General features: G+C 47.3%; 2 protein-coding genes across 2 annotated transcripts; one reads left to right on the top strand and one right to left on the bottom strand.

The window, feature by feature from the left end:
- Positions 1-940: 940 nt before the first annotated feature.
- LOC113614028 (protein S100-A9-like) lies at positions 941-3,811 on the bottom strand. Its single transcript, XM_027095277.1, has 3 exons — positions 3,687-3,811; positions 3,142-3,302; positions 941-1,295 (listed from the first exon to the last, which is right to left on the bottom strand). Exons 2-3 carry the CDS (start codon positions 3,289-3,291, stop codon positions 1,038-1,040), a joined length of 408 nt encoding a protein of 135 aa, XP_026951078.1. The 5' UTR covers positions 3,292-3,302; positions 3,687-3,811; the 3' UTR covers positions 941-1,037.
- An 11,742-nt stretch (positions 3,812-15,553) lies between these two features.
- LOC113613958 (peptidoglycan recognition protein 3-like) lies at positions 15,554-22,857 on the top strand. Its single transcript, XM_027095149.1, is given in 6 exon segments — positions 15,554-15,602; positions 16,776-16,883; positions 17,765-17,966; positions 19,951-20,069; positions 21,006-21,158; positions 22,655-22,857. Coding segments are annotated over 6 exon segments (834 nt in total).
- Positions 22,858-25,296: the final 2,439 nt, after the last annotated feature.

Here is a 25,296-nt window from a genome sequence, read left to right as displayed (position 1 = left end):
GGCCTGGAGTCCCTTGGATGTCTCTGAAGTGAGTGGTCTGGAGGCTGCTGAGGTGAGGACCAGAGGCAGCAGCTGCAGGGAAGCTGGGAGCCAGGCCAGCCGCGAGTTTGCAAAGGAGCCAGGGTTTCTGCTGGCCTGAGGTCTCATCCCCCCACTGGGGCCTGGAGGAACCCTGGCCATCTCAGGGAGGTCAGCTTGCCCTCGAGGCTTAGGATAAGAGTCCTCAGGCCTAAGAGGCTCTCTGGACCCAGTGTCCAACCTCCGCCCCTCAGTGGTTAGGCTCTGTAGCTGCAGAGCCAGGGCTGGATCTTGTTTCTTCCAACGGGCAGGCAGGTACCCTTCTCACACTCCTGTCCACCCGGGGCCAGACCCCTGCTTCCCATCCGTATGCTTACCTACCCCCGTATCCATGGAGGACCCTAGGTCTGCTGAGAGACACCCAATGCCCCCGTGGATTCAGAACTCCATTTGTGGGTAACACACCCCATCTGTCCTGGACTTCAGTGTTCCTCCACAGACACGTTCTGTCTAGAGGACTAAGGTTCTGGTAGGAGAGAGATGGCCGTGTGGAGAGCACTAGGTGAAGAGGGGGTGGGGGCAGGATTGGGGGGTGGCTGGAAGGTTGAGGGGAAGGGAAACTCCCCTTTTGCTTTTCCTTTATGGTGACAAGGGCCACTTTGACTGTCTGGACAGAGAGGTCCTGAGCTGGGGAAGGGTGACGGGGACCTAAGCAGGGGGGCCTAGAGTCAGAGGTGAGGAGACGGTCAGGGAGGTGAATCCAAAGGGCCCAGAAGAGACCCACATTTTTGTTGCTTCTTGTTTTGTTCTTACTGAATGCAGACATTGAGGCCCAGTTAAGCCACAGGGCTGTCAAACCCCCAGACCTCCAGGAAGGTCAGGTTGGGAAGGGGGTGGGGAAAGAAGCACACAGAACACTGGCTTGGAGGAAGACTTTATATTTCACCCCCCATCTCCCTGCCCTGCAGCTAAGGCAGCCCCGTGGCCCTAGGTGGGCAGGGGCTGGTGGCCTGACCTGATTAGTGGCTGTGGCCGTGATTGCCATGGCTGTGGCCGTGATTGTCATGGCTGTGGCCGTGGCCTGAACCACCTGCCCCGAAGCCTGGCCCGTGCCTGTGGCCTACTCCTGGGGGCGCCGTCTTATGCATCTCCTCGTGGGAGGCTTCCGTCAGCTTGCCCACCAGCACGGAGAACTCGTGGAAGTTCAGCTCCTTGTCTACATCCGTGTCCAGGTCCTCCATGATCTCGTTAATGGCTTTGTCATCCTTTGTCTCCTTCTGCCGGTGGGAGACACAGGACAGTCAGGGCTGGGTGTGGTCAGGGCTAAGGACGGGGAGCACAGCAAGTGACCCGATGGCAAAGGCAGAGTGACACCAGGCTCCTGGGCCTCAGTTTGAGCATCTGCTGGACACTTTCTGATTCCTGGCCACCACAATTCTCTCCATTTTACAGGAGAGGAACTGAGGTCGAGTGACTTGCCTGAGGTTACACACATTCATACGTACAGAGATGTCTCCTCATTTGGTCCTTATAACAATGATAGGGAGACTTGGAATCTTCCTTGAGGAAGACTTGAGGAAACAGTTGTACAAACGGTAATTAGCTTGTGCAGATTGACAAGGCTTGGGAGCAGAAGGGTGGACACGCACATTCCGGTCTTGTCCCGTTCCCTCTACTCCTATCCATGTCACGCCCTCCTCTTCCCGCCTCCCCACTCCCTCTCCAGGTTACTACTTAGTGACACTCATTTCAGCCTGCATGGCGGGGAAGCACCCGAGGGAAACGAGATGGGGACAGAGAGCAGTGTGGTGTGATAAGTGTGCAAGGGGGCATGAGGGGAGGTGAAGGATCCAGGCCCCACTGGGTTCCAGCCCCGCCTCCCACTGGCTGGGGCACCCCCGCTGAGGCTCCTCCTGGGAGACTGCAGGTGCCCAGCTCCTCTCCCACGCCCTTCCCACTCTGCAACGCTTCAGCGTGATCTGCTTTTTTGCACCTTTGGCATCACCCTGGCAGATCCCTCGCTCCTGAGCAGCCCGTAGGAGGGGGCCCAGCTTCCCATCCTGGCCTATCTGCTCTGGATGTGGGGCGTGGTGGATGGGGTGGGATAGGGGTCTCACAAAGGAAAACATTGCCCACACAACCTCTTGGCTGTATCCTCTCTTGTCTACCCTGACCGAGCATCCTGCTTGCTGAGGTCTGCAATTTCAGGGAGCTGTCAGCAACCCCAGTACCTCCGACAGCTGTGATTCTCCACCTTTCCAAGGTGGGGAGGGGCTCCAGGCAGGGCTGGCCACCTATCCCGGAACATCTCGCTCCAGGAATGGAACTGAGTCTGGGACCTAGATGTCCCACCCTTCTTAGTCCAGTCTTCTGTGTCCCCAAAGTCACCAAATTTGTAAAGAAAACAAAAAGATCCTGTGGAACGAATCCTCCTTTTCTTAGAGCTGCTTAATCATTTTCAGATCAGGGAAATAAACTAACATGTTACTGAGTGCTTTATACATACTGGTGCTGGGCTGGGTCCTTTCCCACATGCTGTTCATTTGTTTCTTACCAGAGAGCCTTTGGATTAGAAAAGCCCTCTGGGGTCTTCTACTCCAAGTCCATCTGAGGCTTACAATCTCATTGGCTTCCTGCCAAGGGTAGTCTTCACTTGCTTCCCCCCACCAAAATTCAGGTCTCAGCTCAAAGGTCATCTCCTTAGAGGGGCCCTTCACGTCCATTTAACTAGTCTCCTCTCCCCGTACCCAGCCCACAGCACCCACAGTGCTCTCTCTGTTTTTCTTTCAGGTACTTATTGGCTGTGGATCTATCTGTGTTCTTGATTGGTCAACACGTCTGTTGCGTGTCTCTCCCGTCAGGACAGTGGGTCCCGGTGGGCCACTACACGCCCCGCCCAGGATGGGACCTGGCACACTGCACATGCTCAGTCTGTTGGTGCCACCTACCACGGACCACCTCTAGTGACAGTGTCCAAATCCTGTTCCAGACACGGAGCCCACTGCCTCTGGAGGCTAGGTTGAAGGGGCAAGAACTTTTTCCCTGACCATTGCAGACTGCACCCCTATTCTCCATCCTTAGCCCAGACTGTTCGGGTCATTTCTGACAGGGGTCCAGTCCTACCTTGAGAAAGTTTGGCAGCTCTTTTTTCACCAGCTGTTTGAATTCTTTCTTGTTCAGGGTGTCCGGGGGCTGCAGCCGTATAGAGTACTGGTGGAAGATATTGATGATTGTTTCTATGCTGCTTTCCAGCTGCGACAGTTGGTCAGCCATCTTCCTGCACTCTGTTTGAGCAAAGGAGAAGCAAGAGTTCTGGTGCTTAGAAGAAAAGATCATCAAGCTTCCTTGACACCTCCTACTGGCTGCACGCAGGAATGAAGGGAGGAGACAGGATAAAAAGAAAGCAGGGGCTGCAACAGAACTGGGAGATGACCCTATTCCACACATGGTAGGAATGGTTTATAGACTATCTAGGGAGTGCCGAAAAGGAGAGCCTTTGAGGACAGGAGGCTGCAGCAGAACATGACCTAAGAAAACGGGAAGGAGGCTTTAAAGTGAGCAGTCAATCAAGGAGGGCTTCCAGGAGGAGGTTTGAAATGAAGATGGGTGAGGGAAGTAAAGAGTCAGCAGGCAGGCTCCGGCCCCGGGGAAACTGGCAGCTCACTTACCCAAGCCCAGAAGTCACACAGAGGGGTTTGACAGAAAGATGGGGGCCCAGCATTTATAGGCCTCTGGCTGAGAAACTCAGCCTTCTTGCGGGAAGATTGCTTCACAGGTAAGCAGTGTGGTAACCCTGAGCTAGGCTGTGTCACTGCCAGGAACGGGGCTGGGCCGGGACAAGAAATGTTCACAAAGCCCTTTTTGCCTTTTTGTGAAATTCCAAGCCCTGACCTGGAGCTGGTTTGGGAGGAAGCTGGTTGGTTAGTCCACTTCCCCTCCACACCACAGCCCTGCCCTTCCTGAGCAAGCTAGCAAGCTGCCTCTCCTCTGGCACCCCTCTCTCCCCCTGTCCCCGCTGAGGTTGTGCCTTCCCACCTGCAATAGCCAGTGTCTGGTGGTGGGCTGAGGACCCCTGAGGTGGCCAACCCACTCTGTCTCCCCTTGTTGGGCAGTCCAACAAGGATGGCCCTGCCTGGCCCTGTGATGAGTGCTCTTAGGAGGGCGAGGGGCCTGCCCTCCATTGTTCGGGCTGATGGAGGAAGCACAGACAGCAGCCTGCATCCTTCCATCCCAGCAGGTGCCCAGGGCGCCTCTCCTGTGTGTGTCCACAGCGCCCTCTGCTGCCTCTACCAGGGCACATTTCACTCTGGACCAAGGATCTCAAGACACGAGCTTGCAGGAACTAGGGACCTGGAGTAAAGTGGTGAAGCGGTGTGGGCTGGAGAACACCAAGAGCACCATCAGTAGCGTGACTCGTGACAACCGACATGGGGCCTCAGGGTTGGGGACACTAGGGAGTGGTGAGGACTGTGGCAAATGAGAGCATTCCTAACTTGAAGGGGCAGCTGGTACTCAGCCTCAGGGGAAGGCGGGCACGTGGGAAAGTGGATCAGGTGTTAATGGACCTCCCGAAGGTCCAGGGAATCTGAAATTTTATGTGAAAACTCCTGCTTATAAGATTCGTCAACTATTTTTTTTCTTTTTACATCTTTATTGGAGTATAATTGATTTACAATGGTGTTAGTTTCTGCTTTATAACAAAGTGAATCAGTTATACATATACATATGTTCCCATATCTCTTCCCTCTTGCATCTCCCTCCCTCCCGCGCTCCCTATCCCACCCCTCTAGGTGGTCACAAAGCACCGAGCTGATCTCCCTGTGCTATGAGGCTGCTTCCCACTAGCTATCTATTTTACGTTTGCTAGTGTATATATGTCCATACCACTCTCTCACTTTGCTTACCCTTCCCCCTCCCCATACCCTCAAGTCCATTCCCTAGTAGGTCTGTGTCTTTATTCCCATCTTATCCCTAGATTCTTCATGACTTTTTTTTTTCTTAGATTCCATATGTATATGTTAGCACACGGTATTTGTCATTCTCTTTCTGACTTACTTCACTCTGTATGACAGACTCTAGGTCCATCCACCTCACTACAAATAACTGTATTTTGTTTCTTTTTATGGCTGAGTAATATTCCATTGTATATATGTGCCACATCTTGTTTATCCATTCATCCGATGATGGACACTTATTTTACTTCCATCTGCTGGCTATTGTAAATAGAGCTGCAATAAACATTTTGGTACATGACTCTTTTTGAATTATGGTTTTCTCAGGGTATATGCCCAGTAGTGGGATTGCTGGGTCATATGGTAGTTCTATTTGTAGTTTCTTAAGGAACCTCCATACTGTTCTCCACAGTGGTTGTACCAATTCACATTCCCACCAGCAATGCAAGGGTGTTCCCTTTTCTCCGCACCCTCCCCAGCATTTATTATTTCTAGATTTTTTGATGATAGCCATTCTGACTGGTGTGAGATGATATCTCATTGTAGTTTTGATATGCATTTCTCTAATGTTTAGTGATGTTGAGCAACCTTCATGTGTTTGTTGGCAATCTGTATATCCTCTTTGGAGAAATGTCTATTTAGGTCTTCTGCCCATTTTTGGATTGGGTTGTTTGTTTTTTTGTTATTGAGCTGCATGAGCTGCTTGTATGTTTTGGAGATTAATCCTTTGTCAGTTGCTTCATTTGCAAATATTTTCTCCCATTCTGAGGGTTGTCTTTTGGTCTTGTTTATGGTTTCCTTTGCTGTGCAAAAGCTTTGAAGTTTCATTAGGTCCCATTTGTTTAATTTTGTTTTTATTTCCATTTCTGTAGGAGGTGGGTCAAAAAGGATCTTGTTGTGATTTATGTTATAGAGTGTTCTGCCTATGTTTTCCTCTAAGAGTTTGATAGTTCCTGGACTTACATTTAGGTCTTTAATACATTTGAACTTAGTTTTGTGTATGGCGTTTGGGAGTGTTCTAATTTCATACTTTTACATGTACCTGTCCAGTTTTCCCAACACCACTTATTGAAGAGGCTGTCCTTTCTCCACTGTACGTTCCTGCCTCCTTTATCAAAGATAAGGTGACCATATGTGCGTGGGGTTATCTCTGGGCTTTCGATCCTGTTCCATTGATCTATCTTTCTGTTTTTGTGCCAGTACCATACTCTCTTGATTACTGTAGCTTTGTAGTATAGTCTGAAGTCAGGGAGCCTGATTCCTCCAGCTCCGTTTTTCATTCTCAAGATTGCTGTGACTATTCAGGGTCTTTTGTGTTTCCATACAAATTGTGAAATTTTGTGTTCTAGTTCTGTGAAAAATGCCAGTGGTGGTTTGATAGGGATTGCATTGAATCTGTAGATTGCTTTGCGTAGTAGAGTCATTTTCACAATGTTGATTCTTCCAATCCAAGAATATGGTATATCTCTCCATCTATTTGTATCATCTTTAATTTCTTTCATCAGTGTCTTATAATTTTCTGCATACAGGTCTTTTGTTTTCTTAGGTAGGTTTATTCCTAGATATTTTATTCTTTTAGATACAATGGTAAATGTGAGTGTTTTCTTGATTTCACTTTCAGATTTTTCATCATTAGTGTATAGGAATGCCAGAGATCTCTGTGCATTAATTTTGTATCCTGCTACTTTATCAACTTCATTGGTTAGCTCTAGTAGTTTTCTGGTAGCAACTTTAGGATTCTCTATGTATAGTATCATGTCATCTGCAAAGAGTGACAGCTTTACTTTTTCTTTTCTAATTTGGATTCCTTTTATTTCCTTTTCTTCTCTGATTGCTGTGGCTAAAGCTTCCAAAACTATGTTGAATAAGAGTGGTGAGAGTGGCCAACCTTGTCTTGTTCCTGATCTTAGTGGAAATGCTTTCAGTTTTTCACCATTGAGGATTATGTTGGCTGTGGGTTTGTCATATATGGCCTTTATTATGTTGAGGAAAGTTCCCTCTATGCCTACTTTCTGCAGAGTTTTTATCATAAATTGGTGTTGAATTTTGTCAAAAGCCTTCTCTGCATCTATTGAGATGATCATATGGTTTTTCTCCTTCAGTTTGTTCATATGGTTTATCACATTGATAGATTTGCATATATTGAAGAATCCTTGCATTCCTGGAATAAACCCCACTTGATCATGGTGTATGATCCTTTTAATGTGCCGATGGATTCTGTTTGCTAGTATTTTGTTGAGGATTTTTGCATCTATGTTCATCAGTGATATTGGCCTGTAGTTTTCTTTCTTTGTGACATCCTTGTCTGGTTTTGGTATCAAGGTGATGGTGGCCTCGTAGAAGGAATTTGGGAGTGTTCCTCCCTCTGCTATATTTTGTAAGAGTTTGAGAAGGATAGGTGTTAGCGCTTCTCTAAATGTTTGATAGAATTTGTCTGTGAAGCCGTCTGGTCCTGGGTTTTTGTTTGTTGGAAGATTTTTAATCACAGTTTCAATTTCAGTGTTTGTGATTGGTCTGTTCATATTTTCTATTTCTTCCTGATTCAGTCTTGGCAGGTTGTGCATTTGTAAGAATTTGTCCATTTCTTCCAGGTTGTCCATTTTATTGGCATAGAGTTGCTTGTAGTAATCTCTCATGATCCTTTGTATTTCTGCAGTGTCAGTTGTTACTTCTCCTTTTTCATTTCTAATTCTATTGATTTGAGTCTTCTCCCTTTTTTTATTGCTGAGTCTGGTTAATGGTTTATCAATTTTGTTTATCTTCTCAAAGAACCAGCTTTTAGTTTTATTCATCTTTGCTATCATTTCCTTCATTTCTTTTTCATTTAGTTCTGATCTGATCTTTATGATTTCTTTCCTTCTGATAACTTTGGGGAATTTTTGTTCTTCTTTCTCTAATTGCTTTAGGTGCAAGGTTAGGTTGTTTAATCGAGATGTTTCCTGTTTCTTAAAGTAGGAATGTATTGCTATAAACTTCATTCTTAGAACTGATTTTGCTGCATCCCATAGGTTTTGGGTCATTGTGTCTCCATTTTTATTTGTTTCTAGGTATTTTTTGATTTCCTCTTTGATTTCTTCAGTGATCACTTCTTTATTAAGTAGTGTATTGTTTAGCCTCCATGTGTTTGTATTTTTTACAGATCTTTTCCTGTAATTGATATCTAGTCTCATAGTGTTGTGGTTGGAAAAGATACTTGATACAATTTCAGTTTTCTTAAATTTACCAAGGCTTTGTTTGTGACCCAAGATATGACCTATCCTGGAGAGTGTTCCATGAGCACTTGAGAAAAATGTGTATTCTGTTGTTTTTGGATGGAGTGTCCTGTAAATATCAATTAAGTCCATATTGTTTAATGTATCATTTAAAGCTTGTGTTTCCTTATTTATTTTCATTATGGATGATCTGTCCATTGGTGAAAGTGGGGTGTTAAAATCCCCTAGTATGAATGTGTTACTGTCGATTTCCCCTTTTATGGCTGTTAGTATTTGCCTTATGTATTGAGGTGCTCCTACGTTGGGTGCATAAATATTTACAATTGTTATATCTTCTTGTTGGATCGATCCCTGATCATTATGTAGTGTCATTTTCTCTTGTAGTAGTCTTTATTTTAAAGTTTATTTTGTCTGATATGAGAATTGTTACTCCAGCTTTCTTTTTGTTTCCGTTTGCATGGAATATCTTTTTGCATCCCCTCACTTTCAGTCTGTATGTGTCCCAAGGTCTGAAGTGTGTCTCTTGTAGACAGCATATATATGGGTTTTGTTTTTGTATCCATTCAGCCAATCTGTGTCTTTTGGTGGGAGCATTTAATCCACTTATATGTAAGGTAATTATAGATATATATGTTCCTCTTCCCATTTTCTAAATTGTTTTGGGTTCGTTATTATAGGTCTTTTCCTTCTCTTGTGTTTCTTGTCTAGAGAAGTTCCTTTAGCATTTGTTGTAAAGCTGATTTGGTGGTGCTGAACTCTCTCAGCTTTTGCTTGTCTGTAAAGGTTTTCATTTCTCCATCAAATCTGAATGAGATCCTTGCTGGGTAGAGTAATATTGATTGTAGGTTTTTCTCCTTCATCACTTTAAATATTTCCTGCCAGTCCCTTCTGGCTTGCAGAGTTTCTGCTGAAAAACCAGCTGTTAACCTTATGGGGATTCCCTTGTGTGTTATTTGTTGATTTTCCCTTGCTGCTTTTAATATGTTTTCTTTGTATTTAATTTCTGACAGTTTGATTAGTATGAGTCTTGGTGTGTTTTTCCTTGGATTATCCTTACGGGACTCTCTGTGCTTCCTGGACTTGATTAACTATTTCCTTTCCCCTTTTAGGGAAGTTTTCATCTATAATCTCTTCAAATATTTTCTCAGTCTGTTTCCTTTTCTGTTCTTCTTCTGGGACCCTTATAATTCGAATGTTGGTGCGTTTAATGTTGTCCCAGAGGTCTCTGAGACTGTCCTCAGTTCTTTTCTTTCTTTTTTCTTTATTCTTCTCTGCAGTAGTTATTTCCACTATTTTATCTTCCAGGTCACTTATTCGTTCTTCTGCCTCAGTTATTCTGCTATTGATCCCTTCCAGAGTATTTTTAATTTCATTTATTGTGTTGTTCATCGTTGCTTGTTTCATCTTTAGTTCTTCTTGGTCCTTGTTAAATGTTTCTTGCATTTTGTCCATTCTATTTCCAAGATTTTGGATCATCTTTACTATCATTATTCTGAATTCTTTTTCAGGTAGACTGCCTATTTTCTCTTCATTTGTTAGGTCTGGTGGGTTTTTATCTTGCTCCTTCATCTGCGGTGTGTTTTTCTGTCTTCTCATTTTGCTTATCTTACTGTGTTTGGGGTCTCCTTTTTGCAGGCTGCAGGTTCGTAGTTCCCATTGTTTTTGGTGTCTGTCCCCAGTGGCTAAATTTGGTTCAGTGGGTTGTGTAGGCTTCCTGGTGGAGGGGACTAGTGCCTGTGTTCTGCTGTATGAGGCTGAATCTTGTCTTTCTGGTGGGCAGGTCCATGTCTGGTGGTGTTTTTTAGGGTTGTCTGTGGCCTCATTATGATTTTAGGCAGCCTCTCTGCTAATGGGTGGGGTTGTGTTCTTGTCTTGCTAGTTGTTTGGCATAGGGTGTCCAGCACTGTAGCTTGCTGGTCGTTGAGTGAAGTTGGGTGCTGGTGTTGAGATGGAGATCTCTGGGAAATTTTCGCCATTTGATATTTCGTGGAGCTGGGAGGTCTCTTGTGGACCCGTGTCCTGAAGTTGGCTCTCCCACCTCAGAGGCATAGCACTGACTCTTAGCTGCAACACCAAGAGCCTTTCATCCACACAGCTCAGAATAAAAGGGAGAAAAAGTAGAAAGAAAGAAAGAGGATAAAATAAAATAAAGATAAAATAAAATAAAGTTATTAAAAAATAATTATTAAGAAAAAAAATTTTTAAATGTAAAACAAACAAGTAAACAAAACGGACAGACAGAACCGTAGGAGAAATGGTGAAAGCAAAGCTATCCAGACAAAATCTCTCACAGAAGCATACACATACACACTCACAAAAGGAAAAGGGGAAAAAATAATAAATCTTGCTCTCAAAGTCTACCTCTTCAATTTGGGATGATTCCTTGTCTATTTAAGTATTCCACAGGTGCAGGGAACATCAAGTTGATTGTGGAGATTTAATCCGCTGCTCCTGAGGCTGCTGGGAGAAATTTCTCTTTCTCTTCTTTGTTTGCACAGCTTCAGGGGCTCAGCTTTGGATTTGTCCCCGCCTCTGCATGTAGGTCGCCGGAGGGCGTCTGTTCTTCGCTCAGACAGGACGAGGTTAAAGGAGCAGGTGATTCGGGGGCTCTGGCTCACTCAGGCCGGGGGGAGGGACGGGTACGGATGCGGTGAAGCCTGCGGCGTCAGAGGCCATCGTGACATTGCACCAGCCTGAGGCGCCGTGCGTTCTCCTGGGGAAGTTGTCCCTGGATCCCGGTACCCTGGCAGTGGCGGGCTGCACAGACTCCCGGGAGGGGAGGTGTGGATAGTGACCTGTGCCCGCACACAGGCTTCTTGGTGGTGGCAGCAGCGGCCTTAGCGTCTCATGTCTGTCTCTGGGGTCCGCACCTTTAGCCGCGGCTCATGCCTGTCTCTGGAGCTCCTTTAAGCAGCACTCTTAATCCCCTCTACTCGTGCACCAGGAAACAAAGAGGGAAGAAAAAGTCTCCTGCCTCTTTGGCAGGTACAGACTTTTCCCCGGACTCCCTCCCGGCTAGCCGTGGTGCACTAACCCCTCCAGGCTGTGTTCACGCCGCCAATCCCAGTCCTCTCCCTGGGATCAGACCTCTGAAGCCCGAGCCTCAGCTCCCAGCCCCCATCTGCCCCGGCAGGTGAGCAGACAAGCCTCTCGGGCTGGTGAGTGCTGGTCGGCACCGATCCTCTGTGCCGGAATCTCTCCGCTTTGCCCTCCGCACCCCAGTGGCTCCGCTCTCCTCCTTGGCTCTGAAGCTTCCCCCCTCCGCCACCCGCAGTCTCTGCCCGCAAAGGGGCTTCTAGTGTGTGGAAACCTTTCCTCCTTCACAGCCCCCTCCCACTGGTGCAGGTCCCGTCCCTATTCTTTTGTCTCTGTTTTTTCTTTTTTCTTTTGCCCTACTCAGGTACGTGGGGAGTTTCTTGCCTTTTGGGAGGTCTGAGGTCTTCTGCCAGCGTTCAGTGGGTGTTCTGTAGGAGTTGTTCCACGTGTAGATGTATTTCTGATGTATCTGTGGGGAGGAAGGTGATCTCCGCGTCTTACTCTTCCGCCATCTTTAACAATCTCCTTCGTGAACTAATTTTAAAGGAAAATGAGAACATTAACAATGAAGCATGGCGTGTGCTGAAGGCCATGACCTCTGCTCTGCCCGAAGTTCTGACTTTCAGGTCTTTCTCCTGCACTCTGCTGAGGATCCCCGAGCCAGGGATGTGGCCTGACTCACCTCCGTGGTCCCAGGACAGAGCAATATGTTGAACTAATAAATGCAGGAGTGCACGAATAAATGAAGAAACGAGTGAGCGTGAAAAACCCCACCGGTCTGTTTGTTGTCCTGTGACTTTCTGTGGAGATGTTGACTGTGACCATATAGTGCTGATTAGGATGAAAGTGAATGGGTGGGGGGAGAATAGGGTGAGTGGTTGGCAGGAGTGAGCAGCTGGACTGGGCTTTGAAATAGAAGGGAGTCCACACTTGGAGATCCTGTGTTGGCGGTGGGTTCCCTCATGTCAGAAGGTCATGGCAGGCTCCAAGGTCCCAGGCTAACCCAGGCCTGGGTTGAGACCAGGGCTGAACCGTGGAGGTCCCGACCCTGGCAGGCTATTCCTGGCTTGATCCATAGGTGCCCAGACCCCACCCAGCCCCCCTCACTGCCAACCAAGGCCAGAGGTTGGAAGGAGGGGTGGTGGGAAGTGGAGTCTTCTCCTTGGGGGAGACTCAGCCCTGGGCCTGGGTGGGTCAACAGGTGAGAACAGCAGGTGGAACCAGCGCAGCCCTTTGAGGGAGGTTTTCTGTGGATCCCCGGCCTCAGGGTGACTCTGCAGCTCCACTAAGGGCAACCCGTGCAGATTTGGGGGTGTTCCCTCAGAAGGGTCCGTTTAGGGTCTCAGGAGGCTACCCCACCCACTGGGAGGTGGGAGCCCCTGCAGGTCCCTGTGGAGGCACAATGTCCTATTGTACTTGTGCAAAGGGTCATGTGGAGTTTCCTCTGTGAAGATTCAAGGGCTCTGGAGACCAGAGCTGCAGACTGTGGAGCACGTCAGGGGATGAGTGGAGAGTGGGTGAGGGGCTGGAGAGTCTTGGTTTGTGGGGGGCTTCCTGGGTGGGTGACAGTTTGCTGCTGAGGTAGGGGTGGTGAGTGAATGGGCCCCCTGGCCACAGGGTGGGAGTAAGTTCTAGTGATGAGGACACAGTGTGTGTGGGCTCCTGGGATGTACTTTTCTACTTCTCTGCTCCCATCCTGCCCCTGCTGGTGAGGCCAGTGGAAAGGAGTGGGGTGGGGGGCTGTTGGTGAACGACCTCCATCCACAGCCTTCAAACTCCTGGAGCAGATCTGTCCCCACGGGCAGGACGTTCCCAGAGGTGACCCTCAGGTCCCACAGGCACAACCCCTGGCTTGGCTGGGTTTCCTGGGGACTGGGGATGAGGAAGGAGCTCAGGGAGCCTTGGGCAGCCATGCCCTTTCCCAGGGAGGAAGTACCGGGGCTTCTTCACAGGGCGGGTCCCCTGCTGTCAGCACCTGTCTGGTCTCACCGAGTCCCTCTCGATTCTGTGGTTGGTGGACAGAGCTCCTCAGAGCCTCAGAGCTCCGCCCTCCTCTTCTTCTCCCCATTTGGTTAGGGATCCGGGCCTTCCTCTTCTCTCTGGAAAGCCAGGGCCCAGTCTCCATTCCCGGGGAGGGAGTGCCCTCTAGTGCTAGAGAGAAAGAAGGCCGAGGAGGCAGCAGCTGGAGAAGGAGGGCAGGGCCAGAGGCCAAGCCTGAAAGGAAGGCACTGCCAGCCAATGAGGGGTGAGCCAGCTGCAGCCTGACCTGTGGGGCTGGGACAGCGAGGGACCCACAGGTATTTCTGAGTGTGTGTGTGAGTGTGTGTGTGTGTGTGTCTTCTTGAGAAGCCCTCACCTATTGGAGGGACTGGACTCTATCAGGTTAAACAGTTAACATAGTGGAGAAAGTTTCCCTGATCTCCACTCTTGAATTCTTCCTCCAAGTAAGAAAACTTTCTCTATCCCAAATTGTTCTAAATGGGTTTGGTTCTACCACACCTGGATGTTTCTTGCCAAGGCTCTGGGTCCTGGGGTTACCTCTACCCAATTTCTTCCCTTTCTGTCTAACCTGGAATCCCTATGTATTATGTCTCACTTGTCTCCTGTCCTAATATTTCATCTTCATTTTAAGTACAGAGGATGCATAGCAATGTGAGCCACGGTGGCCGAACTGTGGCTGCAGCCTGTCCTGCCAGCTCGGTGTATGCAGTTGGAGGTGGGGGTGGGAGACCCCATCAGCCCCTGCCCTAGTAAAATGAGGGGTTGGGCTCAAGCCTTGCAATTTCAGCTTATGATGTGACAAGCTTGGGACTGCACTCGCCTCGTTATCATTCATGGTTGGGGAAGCACCATGGCCAAGCGACCAGGGTATAAACCTCCTATTGACCAGAACTGATTGCTGGTTTCTAGGTAGCTTTGCAAGAGGCCAGCTTCTTTCCTGGGAGGCCAGCCGACAGGGCTTCCAACTTGGGCAAGTTAATCCTTGCCTCTCATTTGGCCAATGAGAGAGGCTCAACACTTTCCCACATGTTCATCAGGTGCCTGCCCTCCTCTGTGGCTGGCTGGTTTGTCATCAGGACACAGTTTTCTCGAATGACTGGATTCCTGGGTGCTAACGGCCAAGAGATTTCTTGTCCTGATCCAGGAAGCTCCTATATGCTCATCTTAAACTGGGGTTCTACACATTTTCCATCTGGGAACTATTGATTGTAATATAAAATCTCTGGAGGTCAGTGATCTGCCCCATTTTATCTCAAATCTCTCTCTATAGTTTCTCAGTAGGATAATTGGGAGAAAAGTTGATGTTTTGGTTGACATCTCACGGAATTGATAATTCATTTGGATTGAGCCCAAGTAAACTACTCATTTCTGCCTGACACAGCAGAAAATATTCCTGCAGCTGGAAGGGACCACAATAATCCCAGAGTTTAACCTCTTGGATCCTTGTTGAGAATCTCCACCATCAGAAACTCAAGCTGATTGTGGAGAAGTTCCAGGCAGAGTCTCTGGAGTCAGACAGATCTGCCCCTTCTAATTGGGTAACTTTGGGCAAGTGACTTAAACTCTCTGAAGTCCAGTTTCCTGATGATAAGTTCAGGTCTCATAGGTCATTGTGAAGATACTTAATGGAATAACTATGAAGTCCTCAGCAAATACTTGGAAAATAGGATGTGACAGTAAATGGTAGCTACTATTATTTATTACTATTCTCACTCAAGAAGAAGTTAGCTGAGCATCTGTCAGGGATCTTTGCAGGATGGAGGACCGAACTGGATGACTTAACACACGTCTGACTCAGATAGTGGGGGGAAGAAGCCCACCCCTCCCCCTATTGTAATTTGCTTCTCTGAGCCTCAGTGTTCTCACCTATAAAAATGGGGTTACAAATATGGGAATTTTATAAGGATTAAATATAAAATTGCAGCACTAGATGTGAAAACATCTACACATAGTTTATTCATAATAGCTACTCAGGGATTTCAGAAATTGTTATTATCTATGCTGGAAGGCCTTAGATGAGGCACCGGGCTCCTAGGAGGGACCAAGAGCTCTCAGGGTAATAGGAGGCTGGTGAGGGTGGTGGCTAGACAGAGGTGTTAGCACCCTCACCTTTACTGAGCACCTGCCGAGGGTCAACCCTGTGCTGGGGACCCTGAGAAGCCTCGCCAGGTGCTGGCCCCAGGAGGTGCACAGGTTTGGCGGGGAGGCAGACGGGGGCCATGTAATGGGGTGGGAGCCCTCTTTGAAGGGTGAGGACGGTCGGACTAACTGTCGGTGTCTCTCCCAGGGCTGTGGTCTATACTCTCCCTGTTGGTGACCTACTTCCACAGGAGGATGCTGCTGTGGCTTCTTCTCATCTCTGCTCTGGATCTCGGGGCCTGGGGTGAGTTTCTTTCACTGGGTCACAAGTGCTTTTGGCATCAGCCTCAGCCTGGTTTCATTTGGAAATCATCCTCTCCAGGGTCCTCACTCCTCCCCACTAGCTATGTTCCCCTTCAGAGCCTGGCTCAGGTGCCCCCACGCCCTGCTGAGATGGGCTCCCATCCTTAGCAGCCTCTCCAGCCTGCCCAGCACACCTTGGCTTCAGTGTCATGGTCAAGTACTTGTTCCTGATGATTTCACAGGACAGAATCTCAGAACCATGGTGGAGACCCTTAGCAACCTCATCCTAAAGACAGAGAAACAAGCCACATTGTGGCAGTGACTTGCCCAAGGTCATCCGGCAATTTTGGGGTGGCTGCAGAGTCTAGTGGCTATCGACACAGCTCTGGGGTCAGACAGCCTGGGTTGGAATGCAAGTCCACAGCTTAAAACCCATGTCGTCTTAGACAAATAACCTCTCTGAATCTCAGTTTCTCATCTGTATAGAGGAAGTAGTTGATTTGCTTTGCTTATCTCACAAAGTTGTTTTAAGCCACAAAGCTGATAGTGCCCTTGAAAATGCTTTGTACATTACAGAGCCAGCCTGTGAGAGGTGATGTGGGTGACATTGCTGGTTCTAGTGGCTATTGCCCCCGTGACCTCTGGTACCGAATAGGCAGAGGGGGATGCGGCATGTTTGTGATGATTAATCCTCCATTAATCCTATCTAAAAAAATCTAGTTTGTGAGGGCAGTCACAACGATCTGTAAATTTCTGTATTTCAAGAACCTTGTCTGGATCACTAGGTGCTTCATATATGAATACGTGTTAACGTGATGATGGCCATCTTGGTACATGACACTCTGATCTATTAATTTGTATACCAGTGAACTGGGAAAGGCAGAGCTGCTCAGATGAGGATGCAGGAGAGACTGCACTGAGTCTGAAATGGAGGGAGGCTTGGGGAGGATGGGGAGAGTGAAGGTCTCATTGGGGCAGATGCGAGAGGCAGAGGTGGAGTGAGGCCAGATGCATCCGTGGCTTTCCTCTTCTTTGTTTCCTAGAGGAAGTCAGGTGACTTGGGGAGGCCCAGAGGCTATTGGCTGGGGGGGGCAGGGGGGATGTGGAGCCTCTGCCTAAGAGCTGGTCCAGGTGTTCTCCGAGGACCAGCACCAAGTGCAGTGTTCCTTCCCAGGGGATTCCCCACAGTTGTCTTGGAATGAAACCCAAGCCAGAGGGCTGTCTGAGAAGCTTCTGGACCTGTTTGTTGGCATCTCACAGCTCATTCTCAAGGGTCGCAGTGGTGAGGCCGTTTGGGGGTGGCCTTGGGCTTCTTAGGGGGCCAGAAGTATTTCTCAGGATGTCACTATGGCTGGGCTGGGTGGGTGGGGTGGGGTGGAACCCCAACTATTCCCCTGGATTGTCCTGAGTCCTTAGGCAAAGCTGGGTTCTAGGAAAGAGACGAAACCCAGGGAGAAAAGACAAGGGTCCCAGTTCCCAGCTCTCAGGGTGGAAACACTGCATCCCTCAGAGAGCTCCTGGGAGCCCCCAAGTAAGGATAGTGAGGGAGAGCTGGGGAGGTCCTGGGTCCTCTGTGGGGCTCTCATGGCCCTGCCCACAGTGTATTTTCATCTGAAGGAGGGAGACCCGTACTCAGTGTTCATGGGGCTTCCTGTGGGCTTTGCTGGGGAGAGTGAGGAGAGTGGTTTGAGGAGAGTGGCAGAGCTTTCCTCAGAGAGTCATGTTCTGAGGGGACAGCCGATGAAAGGCAAGTCAGTCACCGGGGCAAATGCCAGTGGGCACCACGCATCCCGAGGCATCCATGCTGACGTGCTTCATGAGAAGTAGGCTCAGAACCCCGGGGTTGGGCGGGGGGTGCTGCTGGGACTGCTTTCTGCAGGCAGAGAAGAGGTGAGGATGGGCAAAGTCCTCCAGGGAAGTACAAGGAGGAAGTGTTTGGAGAACAAGGCCACTTGACTTCCCAGCCTGAGTGTGGAGTCTGCATGGGGATTCGTTTTACCCTAAACAGGATATGGAGATGGGAAGGGGTGGCTGTGGTGATGCAGGCCTCCTCCTGGGGCCTCTCCCATCACAGAGGACCCAGGGTGGCCTGGACAGCCTGCGGCGGACACGGGCAGGACCTTAGCATGCCAGCCTGTGGTTCCCCCCCAAACCCCCCACCAGGTGCATCCACCGTTGTCTCCCGCAAGGAGTGGGGGTTGAGATTCCTGACCCGCAGGGCCCAGCTGACCCGGCCTGTGGCCTGTGTCATCATGGACCAGCTTACGGAGGTAGAGTGCCAGGAGCAGAATGTGTGCAGCTGGAAGCTGCGGGGCCTGCAGTCCCGTTCAGTCTACAACACAGGCTGGTGCGATGTGGCCTACATGTAAGAGGCTGGTGGGGTCCCCGGAGCCCACATTAGAGTTATCCCTTTGGGGGGGCCTCCTGCTCCCCCTTCTCTGTTTTTCTTAATTTCCCATTCATGTTGCTTTTCTAATGAATTAAAAAATGCTAAGCAAACAAAATCCAAAATCCCCCAGGGGTCATGAGGAAGACAGCTCTGAGCCATGTATGTCGTTGTGGTCTTAGCCTCTGGGAGCTCCCGGAAAGAAGCAAGAGAGGCCTTGTAATAAGTACACTCGCCCCCTTGGAGCTCGAAGAATATTTCAGTTTACAAAGGTCTTTGCAAGTATTACTCAAGTAGGCTCTCCCAGTCACTCTGAGGCATGGGCAGGAGAAATATTACCACCCCTGTGTCACAGGTGAGGATGCTGTGGTCTGGAGAAGTTAGAGAATTTGCTCAAAGTCACTCAGTGAGGGAGCATGGACCCAGAACTATTCCCAGACTGCCTCCTAGTCCTGCCTTATTCCACTTCTGCACACAGACAGGGCTTTTACCCCGAGAGGTGCCAGGTACCCTGAAGGGCCACGTCATAGTGCGACTGGGATCCCATAGGAGATATCCCACTGGGGATGCAAGGAGGAGGGCCCCGTGTTAAAAGCAAATGTGTGAGGCAAAGAGATGCTTCCGTTGTGTATTGAGTACCCCATCTGAGGATTATCTGTGGAGTGGAGGCCCACAACCTCCTCTTTTCCCCTCAAGAATCAGAATATATATGTATTTGTAGAAGAAGACAGAGAGAGAGAGGGAATGGTGCTCTCCCCGCTGAATTCTAAAGACAAACATAAATGCTTTCTGAATTATCCACTTTGGAAAGGATAACCCACATTTTCTTCTTGATTTATTCTTAGCTGCAAATAAGTAAAAGCAGCTTGAGGCCCCTGTTTTAGCCACCAGAGCCCCTGAGGGCCAGGGTGGGGGGTCTTCCCGTCCACCCTCTGTGGATGCTGTGTTCACTACAGCTCAGCTGCTGTCCCTACCACTAGTGCCCCCCCCCCCCCCCCCCCCATTGTCACTGCTGTGTTGTCTACTTCAGCCACTGCATCTCGAAGTCAGGTTTTTGCAGTGACAGTGTAAGAGTCTCCAGTTTGTACCTTGCAGCTGCTGTAGCCATAGGGGCTATTTTCACATTGAACTGACCAAAGGCTGCAGGGACAGAGCAGCCTGTTGAAAGTACTCCAGCAAAGCCAGGGACATGGCGGACACCCTGAGGCCCCAATCTGGTCCTCAGACCAATGTCAGCACAGGGTGGGAGGTCAGCCCTACTCTATTCTGGGTCTCTCGTGACTTCAGGGAAGTGTTCTTTCTGTGCTCAGCTTGCTGTGGAAATTCATGACCTATTAAGAGCTGAATATGGCAAGAGTTGTGAAAACATCAGTTTTGAAGACTGTAACTGGAAAGTGGAGGATGAGAAATTTATAACGAGGAAGAAAGAAAGGAGGAGGTAAAACAACAACAACAAAATAGATACATTGGCTACAAAATATAAACTGAGAAAAGGAACATCCTAAACAAATTTCTGTGATAAAGAAGAGCTTAGGAATTCCTAAGGAGAAACTGAAGAAAAAGTTAACATAAAGGAATCCCTGAATTCAGGTTGATTGTTTTCAATGTTCAAGTGCTTGGTCCTATAATTTAAAAACATGACGAATGCATTCTCATGCCCTTGAAAAATGTCGAACTAATGTTCTCAGGTTCTTGAGAGTCACACATGTGAATTCCACTTTGAACCAAATGAGTATTTTAAAATGAGGTTCTGGGAAACACATGTAAACTAAGTCAAAACAAAATTTAAAATATATTCTCACATCTCTTGGAAGTCTAAAATGCGTTATCACCCTCCCTCCCACCGTCATGTCATTGAAGCATAGTATTTTTGAGCCTCTAGAACCCTTTTCCCTTCTGAGGATGGGTGTGAAGTTTCCTGTTACAGGAATTTGCCATTAAATCATGTTTCCTTGCCTGGCAGCTTCCTGGTTGGGGACAATGGCAGGGTGTACAAAGGTGTCGGCTGGAACATCCAAGGCATGCACGCCCAGGGCTACAACAGCGTGTCCTTGGGTCTCGCTTTCTTTGGCAATAAGCTAGGTAATGGTCATCCCCTCTGTCCCTCTGCCAGGGAGTTGTCTACACTCTCTTCCTCTGCTCCGTTGTCTCAACACTCTTGTCTTTTCAGCCTCCATCATATTGTCCTCTTTGATGATGGCCCCTCTCTTGAAGTTCTTTTCTCCTTCGGATTCTATGACATGCATTTTTTGGTTCTCGTTCTCCTCTCTGGTCTGCACTCCTGTGAGACTGCTGAAGCCACCACTGACACTGCTTGAGTTCACAGTTATTGCCATCACTTCTGGAGTCTGAAGTTGACCCTGAGGCTGGGGCTTCAGAGGCAGGAAAACATGGCTTCTCTCTTCCTCCAGCATCTCCCATTGGTAGAACCCAAGCAGTGGCCAGCAAGCAAGTCTGGGAAATGTAGTTTGCAGGTTTCCAGCCCCCTGCAGAACAAAGGAGAGCACAGAGCAGGAATGGAATTAAGAGCCAATAGATAAATAACCGGCACTTGCCAACCCTTATCTGCCAACTGGGGCTTGTAATAGCATTTATCTCAGAGGTTTTCTGTGAGGATTACATGAGTTAATGGATGTAAAGAGCACTTGGCCACGTGTCTGATTGTAGAGGCTACTAGGTAAATACTGTCACCCTTTTCACCATGCTGGGGCATTCCTGACTTGGTCAAGTGGGCCTCCCTCTGCAAGTAGCTTTCACTGTCTCCCAGTGATTCCACCTAGAGATGGAGAGGATAAAGTTTAGTTTGGCACTTGCAAGAGGTCACCAACTTAGTTTCTAAGAGCTGTGTGCAAGTACTTCCTTGCTTTTCAACTCCTCTGTCCTGGCTACTGGGCCAGTTTCTGCTCTTCCCACCCATGAGTTATTCAGGCTCAGGTGGTCATCTTGTCTTCCCTCCAGGTCTAGACCATGTTGGAGCTTCTTGCTGACAGTTCTGTGCTCCATGTCATCCTCTTTCAGGCAGCAGGCCCAGCCCTGCTGCCTTATCAGCCGCAGAGGATCTGATCTTCTATGCCATAAAGAAGGGTCACATGTCACTCAGGTATATTCAGCCACTTCTCTTGAAAGAAGAGAGCTGCTTGGTCCCTCAACAGCCACTGATGCCCAGGAAAGGTAAAGCTCCTCAGTCCTGCCTCACCCTCCTCCCAGTTACCACCCAACTACAGCAGGGAATGCTTTTTCTTACTGGTGTTCATTGGTTTCTTGGACCAAGAACATCTCATGCTGAGATCCGGAAAATTCTGAGAGGGCACCTTGCTGGCCTCCTCTCCTTTCCACTAGAACCATATGGCCATGGAACCATACTTGACATAAATATATATGTACACACATTTTCACTCAATTAGCAAATATTTATGGAATACCAGCCACTCTTCCAGGTACTGAGGATGCAGCAGTGAACAAAACAGAGAAAACTGCACATTTCAGTGGAGAAAGATAGAAAATGAAGACGTCAAAAAGTCAAATATGTATGATGTCAAATGGCATGAGGACTATGGAGAAGAATAGAGCATGAAAATGGGGTGGGGTAAACATATATACATATTTGTGTATATTACATGAATACACATAGACATACACAATCTCTGTCACACACACATGTACACACATACACAGACACATTTCTAAATGCAAAAACAGGCCAAATTTCAATATGACCACAGCACTGAGAAAAACATGAATTCACAGATTACACTGACATGAGTATGAATATTCCAAGAAGTGGGGTAATGAAAATTATGCACTATTTTGGAATGAACAAGCAGCAACCTAAAACCAGTACAATTATAAGCACTTTCAGAAGTTTAACACTCTCTGCTAGAGTGGACCTTTTCTTGGACTCAAGGATACTTTTTTTTTTTTTTGCGGTACACGGGCCTCTCACTGTTGTGGCCTCTCCCGTTGCGGAGCACAGGCTCCGGACGCGCAGGCTCAGTGGCCATGGCTCACGGGCCCAGCTGCTCCGCGGCATGTGGGATCCTCCCGGACCGGGGCACGAACCCGTATCCCCTGCGTCGGCAGGCGGACTATCAACCACTGTGCCACCAGGGAAGCCCTCAAGGATACTTTTTATTAAGCTTTCTTAGTTGTAAATCTCTAAATGAAGTTTCTCTTGCTTTCAGACAGGTGCTATCTTCAATAATGATAACTCTGACATTTGTAGAGTTCTTTAGAGATTTCAAATTATTTCCGTATGTGTGTGATAAATTCAGAGAGTCAGCTGATTTCTGCATACTGGCCCTGTTACATAAGTACACACACCTGCATTTAGTTGCAATGCATATTCGAGCATGTAGGTATACTTTATTTTTTGAATAAAATGGCGATGCTTCTGTATGATCAACAGTCCTTTCTCTTCTGTTCACATGCTGGTTTCCATAGTTGTTAACAGAACCTGCCGAATTTGCCTCTGCCCCTTGCTCCAGCCACCTGGCCCAGACAATTGCTATCAGGACCTTCCCAGAATCTCACAGAATCCCACATGTTAGGATGTGCCAGTGGGTGTCAGAGGTTAGGGAAATTGAGGAGTAACCAGCCTGCAGTTGTGAGATTGTCCACATGTGGGCCCAGGTGAATTCCCATCGCCTTGGTTTTTCCCCTCACCACAGCTTGCCCCAATATCATCACAAGGTCAGCTTGGAAAGCCAGGCAGACACACTGCCCTACAATGAACCTTCCGGCCAAATATGTCATCATCATCCACACCATTGGGGCGACCTGCAACATATCCATGGACTGCCGGATCTGTGTCTGAGATATACAGTCCTATCACATGGACACACAGAACTTCTGTGACATCGGATATCAGTAAGTGGGATTGGTGGAAACTTGACCCTCCTTTTCTTCAGGGCTGTAGGAAGGAAGGCTCGGGGAGGGAGCCAATATTTACTGAGCTCTTCCTTTGTGCCAGGTGCTTTACATAAGATATCATATTTTTATTTGTGCAAGTTTCTGGACTGAGCATCCTTCATTTTTAATTTTTTTATTTTTGGCCACGCCACATGGCATATGGGATCTTAGTTCCCTGACCAGGGATTGAACCCACATCTCCTGTAGTGGAAACGTGGAATCTTAACCACTGGACTGCCAGGGAAATCCCTGGACTGAGCATCCTTCAGAGCATAGCAGGGTTGGTTATCTCCTGTGGGTGTGTTCTCCACGAGTGGTTGGGAAGACTCTGAAAAGAAGACTTAAAACAACAGTGATAAAGCAAGAGTGTGAGACCATTGTGGGAGGCCATTGAAGGACTATGCCTTTTTAATGCAATCCCTTCCAACCAGCCAGAGACACAGACCCTGTTTACCACTACTCCCATCTGGCCCAACCCCAAACTTGCTGTCTCTGATGTTAAAATCCTGCAATACCTCTGGTATTGTTAACTCCATTTATAGACACAGGAATCTTTACTTTCTGGACCTCTTTTGCCTCCTCTCTACAGTAGGGACAACAATACTTTATCTATTTAAATATATAGAGTGAAATAAAAAACATGTTCTCTTTTGGTTCCTTTTTTAAAAAATTTAATTTAATTTATTTTTTATACAGCAGGTTCTTATTAGTTATTCATTTTATACATATTAGTGTATATATGTCAATCCCAATCTCCCAATTCATCACACCACCATCACCACCCCCCACCACTTTCCCCCCTTGGAGTCCATACGTTTGTCCTCTACATCGGTGTCTCACTACCTGCCTTTCAAACCGGTTCATCTGTACCATTTTTCTAGGTTCCACATATATGTGTTAATATACGATATTTCTTTTTCTCTTTCTGACTTACTTCACTCTGTATGACAGACTCTAGATCCATCCACTTCTCTGCAAATGACCCAATTTTGTTCCTTTTTATGGCTGAGTAATATTCCATTATATGTGTGTACCACAACTTATTTATCCATTCATCTGTTGATGAGCACTTAGGTTGCTTCCATGACCTGGCTATTGTAAATAGTACTGCAATGAACATTGGGGTGCATGTGTCTTTTTGATTTATGGTTTTCTCAGGGTATATGCCCAGTAGTGGGATTGCTGGGTCATATGATAATTCTATTTTTAGTTTTTTAAGGAACCTCCATACTGTTTTCCATAATGGCTGTATCAATTTACATTCCCACCAACAGTGCAAGAGGGTTCCCTTTTCTCCACACCCTCTCCAGCATTTGTTGTTTGTAGATTTTCTGATCATGCCCATTCTAACTGGTGTGAGGTGATACCTTATTGTAGTTTTGATTTGCATTTCTCTAATAATTAGTGATGTTGAGCAGGTTTTCATGTGCTTCTTGGCCATCTGTATGTCTTCTTTGGAGAAATGTCTATTTAGGTCTGTTGCCCATTTTTGGATTGGGTTTGTTTTCTTAATATTGAGCTACATGAGCTGGTTATATATTTTGGAGATTAATCCTTTGTCCGTTGATTCGTTTGCAAATATTTTCTCCCATTCTGAGGGTTGTCTTTTTGTCTTGTTTGTAGTTTCCTTTGCTTTGCAAAAGCTTTTAAGTTTCATTAGGTCCCATTTGTTTATTTTTGTTTTTATTTCCATTTCTTTAGGAGATGGATCAAAGAAGATCTTGCTGTGATTTATGTCAAAGAGTGTTCTTCATAGGTTTTCCTCTAAGAGTTTTATAGTGTCCGGTCTTACATTTAGGTCTCCAACCCATTTTGAGTTTATTTTTGTGTATGGTGTTAGGGAGTGCTCTAATTTCATTCTTTTACATGTAGCTGTCCAGTTTTCCCAGCACCACTTATTGAAGAGAATGTCTTTTCTCCATTGTATATCCTTGCCTCCTTTGTCATAGATTAGTTGAACGTAGGTGCATGGATTTAAGTCTGGGCTTTCTATCCTGTTCCGTTGATCTATATTTCTGTTTTTTGTGCCAGTACCATACTGTTTTGATTACTGTATCTTTGTAGTATAGTCTGAAGTCAGGGAGTCTGATTCCTCCAGCTCCATTTTTTCCCCTCAAGACTACTTTGGCTATTCGGAGTCTATTTTGTCTCCATACAAATTTTAAGAGTTTTTGTTCTGGTTCTGTAAAAAATGCCATTTGTAATTTGATAGGGATTGCACTGAATCTGTAGATCACTTTGGGTAGTATAGTCATTTTCACAATATTGATTCTTCCAATCCAAGAACATGGTATATCTCTCCATCTGTTTGTATCATCTTTAATTTCTTTCATCAGTGTCATATAGTTTTCTGCATACAGGTCTTTTGTCTCCTTAGGTAGGTTTATTCCTAGGTATTTTA

Source organism: Aethalodelphis obliquidens, unplaced genomic scaffold (assembly GCF_003676395.1).
Source record: "Aethalodelphis obliquidens isolate GAN/ISIS:26980383/991018 unplaced genomic scaffold, ASM367639v1 scaffold90, whole genome shotgun sequence".
Classification (NCBI taxonomy): Eukaryota; Metazoa; Chordata; class Mammalia; order Artiodactyla; family Delphinidae; genus Aethalodelphis; species Aethalodelphis obliquidens.
This window is presented reverse-complemented; position numbering and strand designations above follow the sequence as displayed.